Here is a 20,578-nt window from a genome sequence, read left to right as displayed (position 1 = left end):
TTTTTTTTTTTTTTTTTTTTTTTTTTTTTTTTTTTTGGTAATCTCGCGCCGATGAAATGAGCCCTAATACAAACGTCAGTAACGTATTGTCGATTGCGTGAAACCACCAGACCCTTTTATGTACAAGACCACTTTCACGAATCCCCTTATTTCATGGGGTTCTTGCCCCCTCGGGCATTTGTTTCCAACTCTCACTTTCGAGGGTCTTTACGTTATTACGGTCGAATCTTGCCAGACATTTAGAGTCATAAATGTCACACGAATCTGGAAGAATTTGGCAGACTTTTAAATCTATACTTTTACTTCTACCCTGTTAGATGTGAAAAGATCAACGAGTATGTTAAGAAGGATATACTATACGAGCCAAAATAACAAATTTAATGTACGTACCGATGCAAAAAAAAAGCTTTAGCTGAAGAACTTTAGTTGATAGGTTCAAATTTATGTTGTGGCGGTAGGTGAATTACCATTTTGTTATTTTTGATTTCCAGGTTTTGCGTGTGAAAATGTAGAGTAATTTCTTTCTGTGGTCAAATTGCTTTCAAAGAGTAAAAAGCGGGGAGCACAGACTCTTGCATAACGCATAAGAAAATCAACCTGTCAGAATCGTTTATTTCAAAGGCAAGAAGAGAAATGAAGGATTTTGATTCATTTTTATACGGATTATGCGTTATGCAAGAGTCTGTATTTCCCGCTTGAATAATATCAACATATGCATTTAGTAAATAATAAGTTAAATTTGAATCAATTTAATACATTTCTTGAATTAAATTGTTTAACTCTATTGCCTCGTTGTTAGTTAACGACGTATTGAGTGATATCCTGTAGAAATGAATTAAAAACAGCTCAAATTGAGTCAACCCAATTTGACATTAATTTAACAATTATACATTCTCACTTTAAATCGTGAATGCACTTGGACGGCTCAATTCATATTACTCTGACGATAGATTCTCATATTCATAAATCCTTCTAGTAATTTTTCAAGCGTTCAGATCTACATACCATTAGACAACCTCTTATCCCAAGATCTGCGAGTATGAAAGTCGCCGCTACTTTTAAACTCATAAGATCTTAGTCTCCCTTAATTAAATAGATAATAAATATTCAATTTGTCGATTAAATATAGTGTATTATTACTTATGATATACCAGAGATATTATCGGCACGTAAAGTGCAATCTCCTCGTTTCGCAGCAAGAGAAAGAATTCACATTCACGTGATGCCGAGGAAAGAGATTCTCGGATAATGAGAGTCTACTCGAGGCGAACGAGGCCTCAACACGTTAAGGGTAAGTGCTTTCGTGCAACCATTGGCACTTCGCATTCGTCTCGTGATCGCGTAATTTCGCTCGACCTTCGAGAGCAGAATCGCTCCTATCTTTCTCTCGCGGCGAGCACGAACTTTCTTTTCGAAGCGTCGATCCGATCAATCTCGAACTCTACGATTCACATCTCGGGTTTTACCGTAATTGTAAATTGCCGAGCGGCGCCGGTAGCATTCGCTATCGAGAGGCGTCGTCGTCCTCGCGAGAGGAATGTCGAAGGACACGGAAGACGCGGAAAAGGCGCCTTACTGCTGATCTTCGCCCTTTCACCGCTTTAGAAAGGATACCAACCGCGAGGCACCGGTCGCATAATAGATACGCTTCTCACGCAACATCAAGAATTGTCTGTGATTTGCATTGAAGGCGATTTCTTGCTCTTTATTGCGCGTGATCGTTCGACGTATGAAAAAATTTATAGACGGAGGAACGGCGCGTAGGCATCGAGTAGAAAATAAATATTAATAAAATAAATAGAGTATAAAGTGAAATTTTCTGATGAAATAAAAATTTGATTTTTTTTTTTTTTTCGTTTCAGGGCTGATAGAGAACAATATGGCGATGTCATCGATGGGTCCGCAGAGTCCTCTCGACTTGAAGCCCGACACAGCCCTTATCAACCCAGGGAACTTCAGCCCATCGGGTCCCAACAGTCCAGGGTAGGTATTCTTATAACACTTTAATTTGTTCTTAGTAAATATTCATATAAAAACTAGACTCGATAATAAACGAATTTTTTAAACGACCTTTTTTTTTATAAAGAGAATTCTCGCGATTATCTCTTTTTAATTGAAAGAATTGCGAGAGATACTGCTCGTTATGATTTCCTAAGATTTTAACCGTCCTGAACTAAGTTACTGGCGCTTCGTCTATAAGACTCATTTAACGCTCAATACACACGATTGAGTCATTCGTGCCTTTTTCCTTGAAATATTTGAAGCACTTGGTTAAATAACAATTTCTATCATTTTTTTTAAATATAACATAATTTTATAAATATTTTTAAAGATGTTAAATTATAATATGTAAGAATCACTTAATTTTTTTTGTATATACTTGTAAAAATGATAAAAATGAATCCATGAACGACCCATCATGTATATAGAACTGAAAAATCATTGTATTTATCAAGGTATTTATGTATATTAATTAAAAGGCAACAATTAATTTCAAGGAATTTCAAAATAGACAGGTATAATGCATATAAAAAAGAACGAATATATCAAGAACATATTTAATAAAAATAAATTTGCAGATGTAACATAAAGAAAATTGAATTGTTCGACATTTTTTTGCATATTTATAACACATTTTAATAAAAATAATCTAAATTTATAAACGTAACACGCAGAAAATGAAACTGGTTGATATTTTTTCGACAAAGAGATTTATTATTTAGTGGGTCCATCCAATAGATCCACGGTCAGCTCCGGAGGATTAAGAGCGCATCTTTCGCAATCTATAAATTAGCACACACAGGGCGTGTCCGAAAATGTGCATGCTACGGTTTGTAGCGGCGTAGCTCTCATAGACGATCGTTCTCTGCTTTGCATGTAAAGACCCTTCAATGCTGGTTGTCACAGCAACCTCCTGAGTACATCGCCCAGCGGCCAGAGCAAAACGGTCACGCCTTATCCGCCTAATCACCCCTTGTCGGGCAGCAAACATCTGTGTTCGATCTGCGGCGACCGTGCGAGTGGCAAACACTACGGCGTTTACAGGTGAGTTTATCATTTCCGTGTCGTTATGCAACGAACTCGTTAGTACAAATGATCGGCCGAGCGAACCCCGATAACCTTATTGACTTCCACTTACCATTCTCCTTACCTTTCCACTTTGAAGTGAAGGAGTTCCGTGAAGGGTCGAGGAACAATTTGTTGCGATATCTCTCGTGATACCCACAGAAAATGCTTCAATTTAATATACGCTCGTAAGGAAGTATGTATCCGATGGAAGTCTAACGAAGTAAGACTCCTCGCGTACCTCGCTATTTGTCATGCAAATTTGATCCTTGACGCGCTGCGATTTTATTCAAGAAATATACGCGCTCGAGGGTAATCGGCGTTTTGATTGCAGCTGAATCTCTTTCGAGCGGCGACTTCAATAGGAGCGAACAAACTCGTTTGTGTATCCCTTGTGCATTTCATCGTGCAAAATAATTACCTTGCTCTTCCATTGCGTTTCTCGAAGGAAACGAGCACACGAATTATAAAGATTCCCCAAAAAGAGAGAAAGCGGGGTTGCTACAAAAGCAGTTTGCCACAGAAAATGGAAATGAAGTAAAAGTCAGGGAATTTTGCATTTTTCTGAAAAATTAAAACTGTTGACTTTAAAGAAATTTAATATATATGCACGTCATTTTACTCTACACAGTTTTGGTAGTAACAACAATTAAAAATGCAAGCAGTGTCAGCATCATTAATATTAATTTACGTTGCTACGTTAAATTAATTTTAAGAAAATGTTTAACGGTTTTCAAATAAGTAGGACGAAATTGTAAGAAAAGTTTGAAATATTACTGAAGTCACACGCAGGGAAAATTAGAAAATTTTGTCTTGAAATCAGGGAAAAGTTGTGGAATTTTAGGATGAGAAACAACCCTGGAAAGAGAAACTGAGATGCGTCCTATGAATATGAATTTATCGTCGTCGTCATCATTGTCGTCGGATGACTTTACTGTCGCGAGAGGTTCAAGGTCCTCCAGATTCGCTTGATAATCCTGACTCTCGTCTCACTGGGGAGGACGGTGAATAATTCGTTTACCGACAAGTTCCACCGACAATGCAATAATAATAAGCGAGCCGTTTATTTATTATGCAGCTTATGTTACCTATATAGTGATGCGTCGCGATAAAACACCGCCGATAAACGCTTTGTTTTTTTTCCAATTATCTATTCTTCGACCTGCGCTCAATCGAAGTAAGCACGCGATGCGCAAAAAGCAAGCAACACGATTCCGAATAATTAAACCGAGTGGACGAACGACGAGTGCAGACACGGAGACATTGTTATCTCGGCATTTTTAGTGGCGGAATACAGTTCTCGAGGCAACCGTCGACCTTTCCTCAATTATTTAACGCTCGATAAGTCTCGAGGCTGTCTGGTATCTTTACTCGACGGATTAGCATTAACTTCTTCGGGGAGAGGATACACGTGCTCGTCAAAGTATTTGGTGTACCGTCTGCAAAGTTACGATCGCATTTAACGATCATGATTCCAATTGAATATTAAAATCACGTGGAAAAAATTTTACGTTAGATATAGTTTATCATCTTGGTTTAATTTTAAGATGACGACATCGTATAATTTTCGGATCTAAAGCTGAATAACTTTATTACAGATGTATAATGATAGTTATTTATTTAAAAAGATAATACAGTTATTTATATTTATCATTCGAAAATTATTTTTTAATAAGGAAGGCGCATTTTCTCTCTTAAGAAATGCATAAAATTCTCTTATTATCTCGTTATTATAATATTGCTTTTAAAATACAAACTCAGAGTTGAGTTTCTCCGCTGTCCATACTTTTGTTTGTCATTGCAGAGAAAACATATTCAACTATTGCGTTACTTCTTGGAACTTAATACACATTCTGAACATATTTTACAAAATTTACAAAATATTTTTCAACAGATTTGTTTTATTACTGTTCATTTCAATTGAGACATTTAATGTTTTACGGGACAGAGCAGGACAAGCATCCCGAAAAATGGGATCGTTCCGCTGAGATCGAAACAGCTGATTCATTTAGGTTCAACACTAAAACCGCCAATGATATCTTAAAACTAAAACTGCCAATTAATTTAATAACTTCTTGTTCTATTCGATTATTGGAGAATTATTTTGGTAATATTTATATTGTTGAAATTATTCATATTACATTTACATATCTTCAATATTCTGTACTGTATATCTAATACAAGAAAGAAAAAAATTGACATGATTATTCAAATCAAAATAGTATCAAATTGGTAGTTCTATAAAATTAATAACGTTTTGTACAATCGCTTCGGATTAATTTGCCAGATTACGCAACGTGGCTGAAATCAATATTTCGGAAGTTCTCGGGTATCCTTATTCCGCCGTGTAAAAGAATTTCTTAGCTCTCGCGTTACGATATACCGTTCTTCGGAAATCCGACACTGAACTTTGACACACACGCGACCTTCTATTGTATATCCTTAATTATTAATGGAGACTTTCGCGCGACCGTTCATCTTCTTGCGTGCATACGTAAGAAAAAAAGCTGCGAATGCGGCGTCGCGTTTGCATAATCGGCGCGGAGCGTCGAACCGTCGTCGGCTGGCAGAATAATAAAAATGTCGACGAACCAACAAGACACGTAACGCCAAGGCGTCGTCGCGCGAGGCGGGGAAACACGATAGTAGGTGAAAAGGACCTTCCACACCGCACGTCGGCCGTCGCGAGAAACGAACGGGCTCCGCGTATCGTCTTTCGTGTCGCAGCTGCAACAGGTCCGATCGCGGCGAACCGCCGCGTTGCGTGTGCGTCCGCGAAAATGCATCGCTGAAAAAGGAAGGAACATCTGCGATGACTTTTATGCGAACACGCGAACACTGACTCGCCCGAACTGCTCCATCGCAAACACCGCATTATCGGCCGTTACAACAGCGACGTTCCGCTGCACCTTGTCAACACGCGCAATTTGTCGGCTTTCGTAATCGTCACGGAGAACGTCGCAGCGAAACGAGCTATTTTTATCACGTATAACAATTACGCGATAAAATAATTTCATCTTCTACATTATTTACGTTCACCTATGTAAGCTCCATAGAAGATGAACCACGAATCTTTTGGAATCTTTTCTGCTCAAGTATACACACAGTAGGTACACAGAGAAAAGTGTTCTGGTTAAACCAACAAGGATCAACCACAGAATAGTAAGACTAAACAGAATTTCTGATTATGATAACTAGAAAATGGTTATAACTAGAAATTGTAAAAAGTAGCAAAACAATTTTTTTCATTCGTAATTCTAGGTGAATCTTTCTGTTGATTGAACCAAAAGATTTTTCTCAGTGTGTCTACACTCTAAATTTCTCGCAGTGAAATCTTACTCCAAGAAAGTGAAAATACAATCCTTCGCTTCTTGAAGAAGAATGATAATTTTCTTTCTTTTTCGAGTGAATTTTCAAAGAAGTGAAATTTCACTTTTTTAAAATATTTTCACTTTTTTTCAAGGACGGTTGTATTTTCGCTCGGAGGTGAGATTTCACTGCAAGAAATTTAGAGTGTGAGTACTATAATAATCTAATCTAATTATATTTGAATGTCTGCTTCATGAGATAAATGAAAATTAAGAAAATATATAAGCACTGAAAAAAAATACCAGTAACTAGACATTTGAAAATAACGCCTCTACGTATATTGTAAAATTATAACATACTATATAAGAACAAAAATAAGTTACACGAACCAAAAAAATATAATATTAATCATATAGTGACTGTAGGAAACTATGATTTGCAGTAAATGATTAATTATTTATTATAACATTATTTAATTAAAAAAAAAAAACATTTGTCTAGACTGAAAAGATGTATATGTCATATCTTATATTTGTACGAGGTCTGTTGAACTGTGTAATTACAGTTGAATTATTATTTTACTATCAATTAATTACTATACAATAATTATCAATTAATTCACATACGTTGTTGCTATAACTAATATTTGTATAGTACTATCAGTATTATTTTCGTTTTTATTACTTTACGAAACTAATTACAGGTATTTAAATTTCAGAAATGTCAATGAAATGTCGTTGCCAAAATTATTTCACTTTTTCTCACAATCGGTGAGGACAAAATTAATATTGTCGCGATAATCGATCTTCAATTGAACGATATTATAATTGATACGTAATATGTATCATTTGCACCTTTAACGTTCTGTTATCGTCGATATACAAATTCATAATACCGCCGTATTGCGAGCGTGCCCCCGAATTTCATTACAACGATAGATCTCCTTAACATTTTCCCCTCAGTGGCTTTACGAAATGGCTCAAATACGAAAGTTAGATTTTCAAAGTAACTTATCCAATTAAAACTTGTATCGACTTTCTAATTTAGCCATGAGTTACCGCGGTGTAAGCGACGAAAGTAAAGTCACGGAGGAGAAGAGGGATTCTGCGCTGAGACATATATTCCAAGTTATATCTATCCACTCCGTACTTCGATCTGCTAACAACATCCTTGCTTGATAAAAGTGGTCGATCTGCTTCGTAACGACTTCAACGAAAAAGAGACCAACGAGATGAGCGTAAAAAGGACGCCGTTGTCGGTGTGTAAATGTACAACATTTTCCTCCGGAGGTTATATTCTCGTAGACTAGTATTCTTTCGTTTGAAGGGGGTTCTCTCAAAGACTTTACACGTTTGCAATCTTCGTGAAACATCTCGAGCGTGACTTGCGTACGAATGAAGTTCTTGCACGATTAACGAGATAGATTAAAAAGACTACGAGACCTTCGATTTTAATTTCATCGAATTTTCCTCTCGACGCGGTTCCGTTCCTTTTTAATTAATTGACTTCGACAAGTGTCCTATTACAGGGTAAAATACGGTACAATTCTGAACGAAATACAAGATTGCCACAAAACTGGAAATTAGGGAGATGTCATGGAAATCGAAAACGGCCAGAGAAATCAAAAGAAATGTAATTTTACATTTTCTGGAGAATTAAAATCCTTAATTTTAAAGAAATTTAATATCAGTACATCATATCTCTGCAATTCGGAATATATTACCAGCTTAACAATTAAACGCAACCAGCATCCCAACATTAATAGTAATTTCCATTTCTATGTTTAATTGCTCTTTCGATAAGATAATTAGCTATTTTCGAATTGGACGAAAATAGGAAAATTTTTAATATTAAAGATTCAGAGGAGATAATGAAATTTCTGTCTGAAAATCAGGGAAAGTAGTGGAAGTTTAGGAATGGTGAGGAATTTAAATAAATCCTGAAACAAAGTTTGAACGTTCGAGATTCAAATTTGACTTTTTCCTGTCTAGGTAGAATATACTCTTCAGTTACCCTCCACGCAATCAGGATCAGGATTACCAAACTTAAACTTCGAAATTGGATTCAAATCTCATTTCGTTCAGAATCGTACCATGTCCGAGATGGTAACCACTTTACCCTATCGTTGCAGTTCCCAATGCATCTCCAATGCACCGTGCACATTTTCGCGCAACGTCGGCTCGCGGAGCGGCCAGTTTCCACAGCTGCGGAATTCCGCGATTATTCAAAACACATTCGAATTATCGCGAATTCCGCTCTAGTTTCCGCGAATCGGCGAGCGACCTCGAGATCGTCCATTCTCGTTGGCAGAGCGCTCACGCCGAGGTCGATCGCTGATGTACGGCTGGTGCATGCCGGGCGTGCAGGGAATCCCGATGCACGCTGATGCCAGCGTGCCTCCCTCTTCGCCCCACTTTCCCTCGTTCTCCCCCCTCCCCTCACCGCCCCCCCCCGCGTATCGCGATAGCTGCACCGAGCCTGGCCGACGTTCGCGTTGCATCAGAGCTCCGTCAACCTTGGACTTGCCGCTGTTGGCTCACGAGGTTAGGACGACTACCCACCCGTAGTTCCTACGGAGCGGAGGGGAGTCCCCTCTCCATCTCTCGTCGTATATAGGCACTTTGCTCCAGTGGCGGCTAATTAACCCTTTAACCCAGTGCTGTTTCGTTCCTCCTCGACCGACAAAATGTCTTCGAGATTGGCAAGAATAGTTCGCTTCGTGCTTCCCCTTCTCGTTCCTCTCTTCTTCTAGAAAATTTAATTGACTTACATAATCGAGATATATGAATACAATCGCGCGATACACGTTTTATTAACTTAGGGAGGATTGTAAGATTTGAAGGTGCATTTACTTTACGCTGAGAATTAAGATTCCTCACGTAAACAGCATTCTAACATTTCTGAAAATGTGATTTCCCAAAGATGCGAATGTAAGGCCCGATCGCATCAACGTCTTGTCACTTCGATTTTAAGCCTTGCTTAAAGTCAAAGTAACATTGGTGCAACTGGGCATAAGACTCGTATCTTAAATATGTATGGATTAATACATGGAAAGAATGATTTTGCTGAAGTATTTAAAGGTCTAGCTAGATAAATCTGAAAATGATTCCGATGGATTGTCAAAATAATTATTTACGACGTTCAAGCTAATTACTAGAAAGTCAACAATTTTCACAGTTCATTGTTTTCAACGCGAATGAGAAAAATATTTAATACGAATAACCGTTTATTTTGTTGATATGAAACTTATAAAAATACTTTCGTTCTTTTTATTTTAACAGTTAGCAACGCATAATTTTTTTTAAAATAAAAAAGTTTTCGAAATTCACATAAAAACAAAATTCTCGCGGTTTATGATTATTTTGATGGTCCATACAAAATTATTTTCAGATCTGTCTATCTAGCCAAATTTCTAGATACTTCACCAAAACTGTTCTTCCCATGTAGAATACAAAAAAATTCGAACATCGATGCTTCTGCGTTTTCAAGATTTCCTTTCGAGGATTTTTCTTTCATCACAAAAAAACAACGCAGTCGATTCCGCGAGTGCCTCCGTCCGATAAATTTAAATTTAAAGCGAAAAAACAATCGACCCGTAACTGAGCGCGCAGGTATATGTTTTCGCACGGGAATTTAATTAGTCTCATTAAAAATACTCTGGGGCAATTTGTAACCATCTCGCACGGGTAATTAACCGGGAAAGGGCGAGAGAGAGAGAGAGAGTGAGAGAGAGAGAGAGGGGGGGAGGGGGGGAGGGACTTGCCATCGGTCCGATAAAAACTGGTCGTGCCTCCAACATTCGGACATGTTAATACGCCCCGTGTAATGTATAACCGTCATGCGATGCTTCTCGTCTGCAAATTGTAGTAATAGCGTGCACAACGTTGGGATGCAGGTCGACTGTGACCAGTTGGAAGAACGATGCGCTCGCTCTTATTTTCGCGTTGCTTTCGCGCGCCACGACACGACCGCCGCGCGTCCATTTCTCACGGATTAAATGCACCGCGACCGTCCAGCGTGATACGGGAGAAGAAACGTATACGTGTGAGCGTTTGCCTGCGCGTTCGCTGGAAGATACTCGCCCGTAGTCATTTTATTTCAATTTCATGGTAATCCACCGTCGGAGCACCGTATCTTGATGTCTTGAATTAGCTTAGTTATTAAATGATCCTGCAAGTGAGAATAAAATGGAGCTGCGTGCAATTTAAGTTGTATCGTCCGATTATTTATTCGATAATTAGCAATTCGAATGCTAATTGTATGTACACGTGAAAGGTTGATTTTTCTGAGAAGTATATAAAGTACATAAATATAAATTTTTCTAAAGTGTATAAAAATTTAATTAGATACAGATCTGAAAATAATTTTATTGAACCGTCGAAGTAATTATATAGGACGCTTAAATTTGTTGCTGAAATGTCATAATTTTTCGCAGCGCTGCCTATCAAACTTGAGTTTTCTACATAATAATTTTGATGATCTAACCAAATTATTTTTACATCTGTTAGCTAAATTTACACATATATGTAAATCATAATTTTTTTTGTATTATTTTTACTTTTCTAATTAATTAATTGCGATATTTTATTCGATGCTTAATTATACTTTAGCAATATAAGAATTATATTAATTATAATTGTAAATTTACGTTTAATTAATGTTAATTATAAATATATTGGCTTGTTTTTTGTGTGTTAAAAATGGTTAAAAAAATATGAATTTATATAAATTTAATTTTTTAAAACGGTTATATCATTTTTTTTTCTAATACTGACTTGAATGATAGATCAAAATCGTCATTAACGAAATAAAGATAAAACAAAAATCAAAATGCGTTGAGTTAAGAATCTCGTTCTACAATGCTCCTTGCCATTGCTCTATTTTCCACATCAAACGAAACTGTAATCCCGCCGTACATTCTTATTTTTTTTCCAACGGAATTTCCTGCGTTCGGATGAAAAACTACGAGGCACACGCAACGCGTAGCTTCTGCGCCGACGTTATTTGTGCATATGGCGTTGAAGGTCTTTTCAACTGTGATAGAGAGAGAAAGAGAAAGAGAGAGAGAGAGAGAGAGAGACGACAAGCGCGGCCAAACGACTCTACACTTGTCTCGTGTCATGAATATTTGTCTTTCGCATAAACTCCGCGAGATCAAACGGCTGTCACGGTGGTCTAGAAATTGCATCACGTGTGCCACGTCGCCCACGCTAAAGAGATGCACGATGCAACACCCGATACAGCCTCCGTTCTCGGCTATCGGAACGTATCTCATCAGGTATCATCATGGCATTAAGGGGGCATATATATCTACAGGGTGTCCTCTACCGGGAAAAACTTGGAATTCACAGGGAATTTTTTTATCCTTGAAAATCCTGGAATTTTCATGGAATTTTTGTTGAAATTGTCAGAGAAATTTTTCAAATTCTATTTTGTTTGACAAAATCATTTTTTTGACCATTTTTTGATAAATAATGCAAGTTTTTTATTTACTTATAAATATTATTTATATATCTTTTGTTTTTTTAAATATGAGAATTATATTTTTTATCATATTTTAAAGTTATGTTTATATATATATATATATATATATATATTATATATATCTAATTTCTAAACTATTTGTTTTAGAATGTCTCTAATGTACAATGTCTCTAATCTTACCTGAAATTTTGAATAAAATTCATGGAGAAACCTGGAATTCTCAGGAAATGCTTTTATAAGATTTAAATATCCATCCTGATCTAGAGGTGATGAAAAAAAATCGATTTTTTTTACATATTTTTTAAGTATATTGTCTTAAAAATGTTTTACTAATGTCATAAATCAGTTCGATGAAAAATAGAGGATACGAAATTATAGATGAACAGATTCGAGCGCGTTGAAGACGACAGGTAAGCGTACCTGCGACACTGGGCGTAAAGGTTCAAGTTCGCGCAGATCAAAAAAGGGTCTTTCTCTATTCATTGTATTTACCAATAGCAAGCTTGAGAGCTGCATTCCAAAACGGTTGGTTGGTAACAGTTTTGTCTGGATGAGCAACCGAATGGTTGAAACGTTAGCAACGAAATTGGATCGTCAGGATCAGAAAGACTCTAGAATTTTTCAATCATTGGAAAATTTTAGAAAATCCAAATCCAAATATCGACTGAGCAGGAAGAAGAAAGTTACGTTTGTCAAAAAATTAAAATTGATGGATGATATTGTTATGCCAGAAAATAATACCCCAGTACTGCATTTTAAATTTTATAACAGTGTTTGCAGCAATTTCGCAATGCGTTTCTTGTAAAAACTGTGGCAGAAAAGTAGACTTTAAAGTAGACAGCACTCGAGGTCTCGGTTTCAAAATACTGTGTTAAGTGCATCCATCGTATGAGTCAATATCAATTCCATCATGGATTATATCGAATCTTTATACGAGATTAATAGACGTTTCATATTTGTAATGAGATTATTAGGCATTGGATTAAAAGGTGCGCAAAAATTTTGTGGATTAATGATCTTACCACCGTTCGTTGGACAACACACTTATGACGTAATAGTAAAAAACATACACGTAGCTACTAAATCCGTCTGCGAGTTGCTTTTACGGAAAGTAAAGCTGTAAAAGAAGAAAGAAATAAAAAAAAGCAGTAAAACAAGAAATATTGTGAAGGAACTGCAGAATTGACTGTTTTCGGAGACGGTACTTGGAAAAAACGCGGATTCACATCGTTCGGAGTTGCTTCTGTAATTCGATATCACACAGGAAAAATATCGTTTGTACTGTAAGATGTGCGAATATCGGAATAAAAGGCAAGACACTGTTGAATACGTCGTCTTTACAATCTACGCACGTCTTAAAACTAAGATTCAAAGTAGGAGAAAAATTTCAACTCGGGAAATGGACACGATATAGTGTCAAATTTAATTATCGTTTTAATAAAAAATAATAATATATTTAGTAGAGGAGCACAGTGGCGACTCACATTAGGTTAAATTTGACACTATAGATTTAACAGTGTAGGTCAGGCCTGTCCAATTTGAGCTCCGGAGCCAGAACGTAAAGCCATCGACGCAAAACAATTCAATTTCGGGAACCGTAAAGTTGTTGATACTCATCTAAGTGACGCTTATCAACACTTTACGGTTCCTAAAATCTTCACATTGAATTTCTTTATGGCTTCGCGTTTTGACTCCGGAGCTCAAATTGGCCTGGTCTAGGTGTATATATGTCTTAACGTCTCGCGCTGACGCTGAGAAAGCGTGAGATACACGAATCGTTATTACGCCGCACTCAACGCGGGAAGAATTTCCTCCTTCTACGGTACCGCACTTACTAGTGGTGATTAAGGACACAGCGGTGTCGCAACCTCATGCCTCTGTTCGTATAATCGAGCGGCGAATTAGTGATCAATGGTGGAAAAGCGTTATCCCGACCGAGAGAACGGGCGGCAAGTAAATGGCATCCAGACGCACCTGTGCGATTTCTTTCCCTGTATTTATCATATGTATTTCGAAATGAAAAGATTCTCTCCCAGCGAGAGGGAAGTTTCTTGCCTTCCGGGCAAAAGCCGGGCAAATGCCTCAAGTCCGTTTTTTACCAGTGTAGAGATTACATTAATTTCAGTTCGATTCGCTCGTATCATCATATTTAGAACTAGAAAAAGATGAAGAGTCAGCCGACCAAGATTGAAATTAAACTAGATAGGAACGAGACTATTTCGTCAGTTTTAATCTTAAAATAATATATAAAATTTCTGACAGCAAACAATATTTCGTTGTATTATATAGTATAACGTGCTTACAATTACTTTATACAATCACAGGATTGCCACAGATCTGGAAAACCGAGAAAAATCAGGGGAAAATGTAAAAGAGTCTGGAATTTCGAAATTTGCTTACAATTCCCTGCTCCTATTTCAAATAATTGTTTTAATATATAATTTTTTCAATATTATATCTGACGTTTATAGTCAAATATGTTCAAAACTTGTGCACTTTAAATGTGTGCGATTTTAATAAAATAATTAAAATTTATATTTTATTCAGTATTTTTATTTGATTTCTCTCTTTTTCGTTATAAATGCATTCTTTTTTTCAAAACTACTTTATTTTTTGCTGGCTTGAATTTGCACCCATAATTGTACTATGCTACTAAGCTTTTCTTCCGTTGTTTTTAACAATATAGACTAGCTTTCCTACAATCCCTGAGTCTAAACGTAAAAGTTTACATATTTTATATTACTCATGGAAAATTTTCCATTTTCATCTGGAAAAAACCTGGAAGAGTCAGGAAATTTTTAAATTCATTTTCTGTGGCAACCCTGAATCATAATTGCTTCTTGAAAGTACAAATATGACTTTTAAAGATTAAATATATATTGTTTAGAAACATAAAAAAACATTATTGCTAGAAATGGACGAAAAAGTCTCGCAAAAATCTCTTAAATCATCACCGCGAGAATCAAATCCGCGTCTCTCTGCGTTCGATGTTATTTAACGCCCCCCATTTGCACGTGCTTTATCAACAGTAGCGCACGTTTGAGATTGCATGACAGTACGATGACGCATCTCATAAAATACGACATCTCAATAGACGTTTATCCATCGGCGCTCTGCAAAATCCACGAGATTAGCGCGCCGTATCGTTTGTCTCCTCGGAACACGGCTCGCGAGAACTCTGCCAGAAAATCAGACAATGTACGGCGCGCCGTTTGATTTACCTTTAAATCCTCATGAATGCGTTTTATGAATGCGCCTCCGCTGTCCCGCTGCAATCGTCTCGAATAATGTATCGCGCTCCCAGTGGCTTTTAGCAGCGTTGACTGCGCGAATTAATTTTGCAGGAAACGCGTTAAGAATCACTCAAATAAATGCAACGCTCGTTTTTCCACGGAGGAACGCGATGGATGCGACCGAAGATGTCTGCTTCTTCGTCTCTGCGCTAAAACTTTTTATCTCGCTTTCATCAATCTTCAAATATCTCTATTTTCAAGTTAGTTGGAAAAAACGGTTTTGCTGAAATGTCTAAAAACTTAGCGGAATCTGAAAATACAATTTTACTTGGATTATAAAGATATTTATGTAGAACGCTTTTAAACTGGTTATTAAATTTTTAAATCTTTTAATATTGTCACTTAGAAGATTTTATTAGAGTATCTAAAAATGTCTATAAATTTAACTACGTACAGATCTGAAAATAATTTTGTTTATACATCGAAATGTAGCCTAAACTGCTACATTTGCTTATAGAATGGTAAAATTTTCCGGAGCGTTGTCACCAACATTTGAGCGTTCTGTAATTCCTTCGATGGTCTTTATAAAATTATTCTACATCAGCTTTTTCTAGATATCTCAGCAAAACTGTTCATGTACAACAGGCGTATACTGGTTGAGGTACAAAAACCAGATCTTAGGAGTTGACACGCAGGGAAATTCGACTTCATTTTCCGAGTCTCTCGCTGTTTGAAGCTGAATCTTACGTTAGCTCCGCATTCACGCTCGGCGGAGACGTCACATTGTGTATCTTTCGCCGCACACTGCTTTATTCACGTTTAGCAGATGACAGCGGAATTTAATGCCACTGTTTGTTTCGCGCTGGGTAGGATACAGCGTTTTTCGGAATATGTGGCGTCGTTCCGTTGTCACTGGAGGAGAAAGAGCGTTTCCCGCGAAATCTTTCGCGGTCGCCGGCGCGAAAATACACGACGCGATGTTTTAACGGCGAAAATAAATTCACTGACGAAATCCGCCGTCCGAATTTTCTCAATCTTAACGGGCGGGATTTCTGGAGAAGTTCCAAAACTTTAAAAACGACGACCCTGAGAGGAACGGGGCCGTGACTCACGGCGTCGTTGATGATCGCGAACTCGGCGACAACAACCGCGAGCTGAATGAGGCGATGATCGAAATATCGTTCGCGATTTCCGAAAGCGAATGGAAAGAAAATGCGTTGGCTGTGAAAATTTATTACACTGCCGAAAATAATTTACAATTTCTATGCGGCACATATGCAGCGCTGTTTATGTCGATAATGTCATCGCCAAACGTCAGTAAACAATATTCCGAGGTGTTTTTCATGAGATTAAGATTAACGTTAGCAGCCATTTCCGATGATGGACCGAGGCCAAGCGATCTTTTATCTTTGCGCGGTATTGTTCCCGACAGCTGTTCGCTGTAAGAATCGCACGCGAGAAGCCGTAAACTCGCGACACTTCGTTCCAATGCATCCTCAGGTCGGAGAAACTGATGTGAGAATGTGACGGAGAAGAGTGCCAACAAATCGTTCGATGGACTTGAGTCGTCACGCTGTCGCGAAATACGAGACACTCCGTCGTGATTCACCTTTCGAATGGATAAGACAACATGATTATCCTGTGACGCAACATTAATTTCCTACAATCCTTCTTATTTTGAAACTTCTTGCGTTTCTTCTTAAACCAAAGCAAAAAATTTAATTGCGCTCATCCGGTTCCGACGTTCGCTTTAGAAATCGAAATGAACATGAAATGGAATTCGCTTATTTTAAGTTTCATTATTAAAAAATATTTAAGCTATAATTACGTGGGACACACATCGCGATAATGATACTTAATGATTCTGAAATTCACTTTGAGAGTCGAAATGAAAGTAGAGTATAATTTATAATAAATGTATCGCGATTTATAAAATGGAATGATTGCAATTAATTATGATATAACAGAATGTAATGACGCGGTAAATAACTTTGTTACCACAGCTGGAACAAACTCGGTCATGGTTTATTTCTTTCAAGTGCCGTGGATAGCGCAATGATATATATAAATGTGTAACGTTTTTTTAGTCTGGCCAATAGTTTAACAGAGTTGTCACAAAACTGAAAATTAGAGAAATTAGCGAAATGTCGGGGAAAAGTCAGGGAATTTTGCAAAATTTTCTGAAAAATTAAAATTCTCGGCTTTAAAAAATTTTAATATGCATACATCACATCTACGCGGTTCTGGAATGAATCAATTTAACAGTTAAATGCAATTAATAGTAATTTACATTGTTATGTTAAATTCTAAAAACCAGAACGAAACTAAAAATTTTAAAATATTAAGCATTAGGGAAAATAATTACATTTTGTCTGAAAATCAAGGAGAAGTTATGGAATTTTAGGATGAGGAATTTATTGCAACTCTGTTTAATTTACCTTTAAAAATTGGTTTTTTTCTCTCTTTAATTTCAAGGCATATTCACCTACATTTATTCGGAAAGTACCCTTTAAAGGTCAGATTTTATTGAGTTGTCGGAAAAGTCATGACGTATTTTTGTAAAATTTTTATTCAAATATATATATATATCATTACGTTATATACGTTCAATTATATTATTTGATAAAGCAAAGTTTCAACCTTAAGAATCTGTTTTAATAATTACGTCACGATGTTTTTTGGAGTTCTGAGCAATTAAAGTCAAAATACTCCTTTTATTTAATCCGCGATAACTCAGTAATAAAAAATCGTAAAAATATTTTTAAAAAATGATTTTGCAGAGAAAGCTGCAAGCTTTTACAATAGATAGTCGAAATTGTTTTCAAATTTCTTTAGGCATGTTACAGATCAACAAAGTGAGAAGAAAATTTTTCATTTTTTTTAGTTGGTAATTTTCTGTATGTAAAAATTATTAAATTCATATAAACTTAAAAAATATAGTAAGCTTTTGAAAGTAGAGATTTCAAAGTTTAAAATGTTTTTTTTAAATTTAATTTTTTTAAATTTAAATTTTGTTTATTTTTAACGAAGATATTGTATATATAATTTTGAGGTGAAAAATGCGTCGTAATTTTTCCGATAACCTAATATTTTAAAATAATACAATCATGTAAAACTGTGACAAGTTTTCTGAACAATTAAAATTCTCAAAAGTTTAATATATGTACATCACATCTTTGCAGTTCTGAAAGAAATCAACTTAATAGTTAAATGCAAGTAGTGTCAGCAACATTAATAGTAATTTACATTGCTATGTTAAATTTTAAATCAGTTATGTTATCATTATCTGATACAAATTCGTCTTTTCAGCTGCGAGGGATGTAAGGGATTCTTCAAAAGGACTGTACGTAAGGATCTGTCGTATGCCTGCCGCGAGGAGAAATCCTGCACCATCGATAAACGACAGAGAAATCGCTGCCAGTACTGCCGGTATCAGAAGTGCCTGACCATGGGAATGAAGAGGGAAGCAGTACAAGAGGAACGTCAACGCACCAAGGAGCGGGATCAGAGCGAGGTGGAGAGCACGAGCAGTTTGCACGCGGATATGCCGATCGAGCGCATCCTTGAAGCGGAGAAATGGATCGAGTGTAAGATAGAGCAGGGAAATTACGAGGTAAATATATACACATCCGTGATGAAGGCGTCGCATGTCAATGTTTATCGCTTATAGACGTATCTCCTTCTAACAGAGAGAAATAAAACGGAAATTTACATTGTTAAAAATTTCATGAAATTTAAATTTAAGTTACACAATTTGAACTTAATTTCATAACATTACATTAAATTTCATATATTTATAACTGAAAAGTATATTTTGTGTACATGTACACGAAATTTAATGTATTTTTCATCAAAATTTATGAAATTTAATGTACACGTTCATTACATTTAAGTAACTACTGTAACTTAATTTTCAGTTAATCATTCAGTAAATCATTTATTACTTTTAATTTTTTGTTCATAACCACGAGCTTCATTTACATGTAAAGGAAGCATTTCTAACGTATGTATAGATATGTAGTAATAGCGAAATGATTGTTTAAAGATGTGTGTAACTATATAAGTTGTAATTAGAATATCGTAGACAGTATATTATAAAAATAATCTTGTATAAATTTTAAATTTATTACGTATATATTAGTTTATTGTTTCCTATATGAATTTCAATTTATCTCCTTCACTCACAATTTTTCATTCTCTGCAATTATACGAGTATAATTAGGTAACATCAAGATATATATGGAGTAAGAATAGAGATTGAACTGGACTTTAACTACAAATCAATCGCTCTCTTTTATGGAGTTACATGTATTCTAATTATGGATTTATTAGATTATAGTAAGCGTGATTTTTTGTTATAAAAGTGAGTTGTTATAAAAGTCTTTATAAAAGTATAGCTCGAAACGTAATTTTATCGAGATTTTATATACACTATCGCTTAAAAGTATTTGCCTACTCTATTTTTCTTAATTAAATAAAGGAAAGTGAATTTTAATCTTCTTTTTTAATTTGTTAAATGTTGAACGTTATGTAATAATAATAATACTTGATATTTCAAAATTTTTTACATTTTTTAATACGCTCTCTTACTCCAAAAGTGACACAACTAAAAAATTAAATCTCCAAGAAAAAGAAAAAAATATTTTTCAACTTGACTGAAAATTATTGACTAATCAAATAATATAGACAAAAAAAATTATTCTTAATTATAATTAATTGTCATTTTTTGTTTTACAACACTTAAAAATTATTGTTTTCGAGTTGTGATAATTTTTATAATTTTTATATGAAATTAATTTATTTCTGATGGGTAATATTTATCTAACTCATTCAGAGTAATAACTCATGTTTTTCAAGTTACACTTTTAAAATAAAAGAGCGACATGTAAAGAATATATAGTAGAATTAGAATGAAATTTAGGTGTAAAGAGATATGTGTGCGAAAAAATCGGATTGGACAAGTACTTTTAACGTATCTATCATTCTACGAAATTTTGACGTCTTAATCATCATTAGTGATTCTTCACGGCGCTCTGTTTTGTTTTGTCAAATCCTTGGCTAATCTGAAATCTTGTAATGCGCAGACCGCAGTGCACCTTTGCAACGCCACGAAACAGCAGCTCTACCAGCTAGTGGCATGGGCGAAGCACATCCCACATTTTACGTCGTTACCGGTAGCGGATCAGGTACACCTGCTCAACGCTGGCTGGAACGAGCTGCTAATAGCCGCCTTCTCCCACCGTTCTATTGATACAAAGGATAGTATCATTCTTACAACAGGCGCCGCGGTACATCGACATTCGGCGGAACAAGCGGGTGTGGTCACAATTTTCGACCGAGTGATCTCGGAGTTGGTGTCGAAGATGCGCGAAATGAAAGTAGACAAAACCGAACTCGGTTGTCTTAGGTGAGGAACTAGTATTTGTGGCGAGACTAGTATTTAATTCTGCTGATCTGTTAAAATTTACTGTATGATCATTTGGATC

At 36.1% G+C, this 20,578-nt stretch overlaps 1 protein-coding gene across 10 annotated transcripts in view; it reads left to right on the top strand.

Moving 5' to 3' along the window:
• LOC108754510 (retinoic acid receptor RXR) overlaps positions 1–20,578 on the top strand; it is a 101,854-nt gene that overhangs the window by 78,826 nt on the left and 2,450 nt on the right. For 8 of the 10 annotated variants that reach the window (XM_018496865.1, XM_018496872.1, XM_018496870.1 and 5 more), the window contains 4 exons: positions 1,863–1,983; positions 2,884–3,045; positions 18,402–18,705; positions 20,177–20,499. In XM_018496865.1, coding sequence (XP_018352367.1) covers positions 1,863–1,983; positions 2,884–3,045; positions 18,402–18,705; positions 20,177–20,499 — 910 coding nt within the window. Of the gene's footprint in view, positions 1–1,263; positions 1,292–1,862; positions 1,984–2,883; positions 3,046–18,401; positions 18,706–20,176; positions 20,500–20,578 lie in introns of those variants that run through there. The other 2 variants (XM_018496873.1, XM_018496868.1) reach the window with 2 other exon arrangements.

The sequence above is a fragment of the Trachymyrmex septentrionalis genome, unplaced genomic scaffold, assembly GCF_001594115.1.
Source record: "Trachymyrmex septentrionalis isolate Tsep2-gDNA-1 unplaced genomic scaffold, Tsep1.0 scaffold8, whole genome shotgun sequence".
Taxonomy (NCBI): Eukaryota; Metazoa; Arthropoda; class Insecta; order Hymenoptera; family Formicidae; genus Trachymyrmex; species Trachymyrmex septentrionalis.
This window is presented reverse-complemented; position numbering and strand designations above follow the sequence as displayed.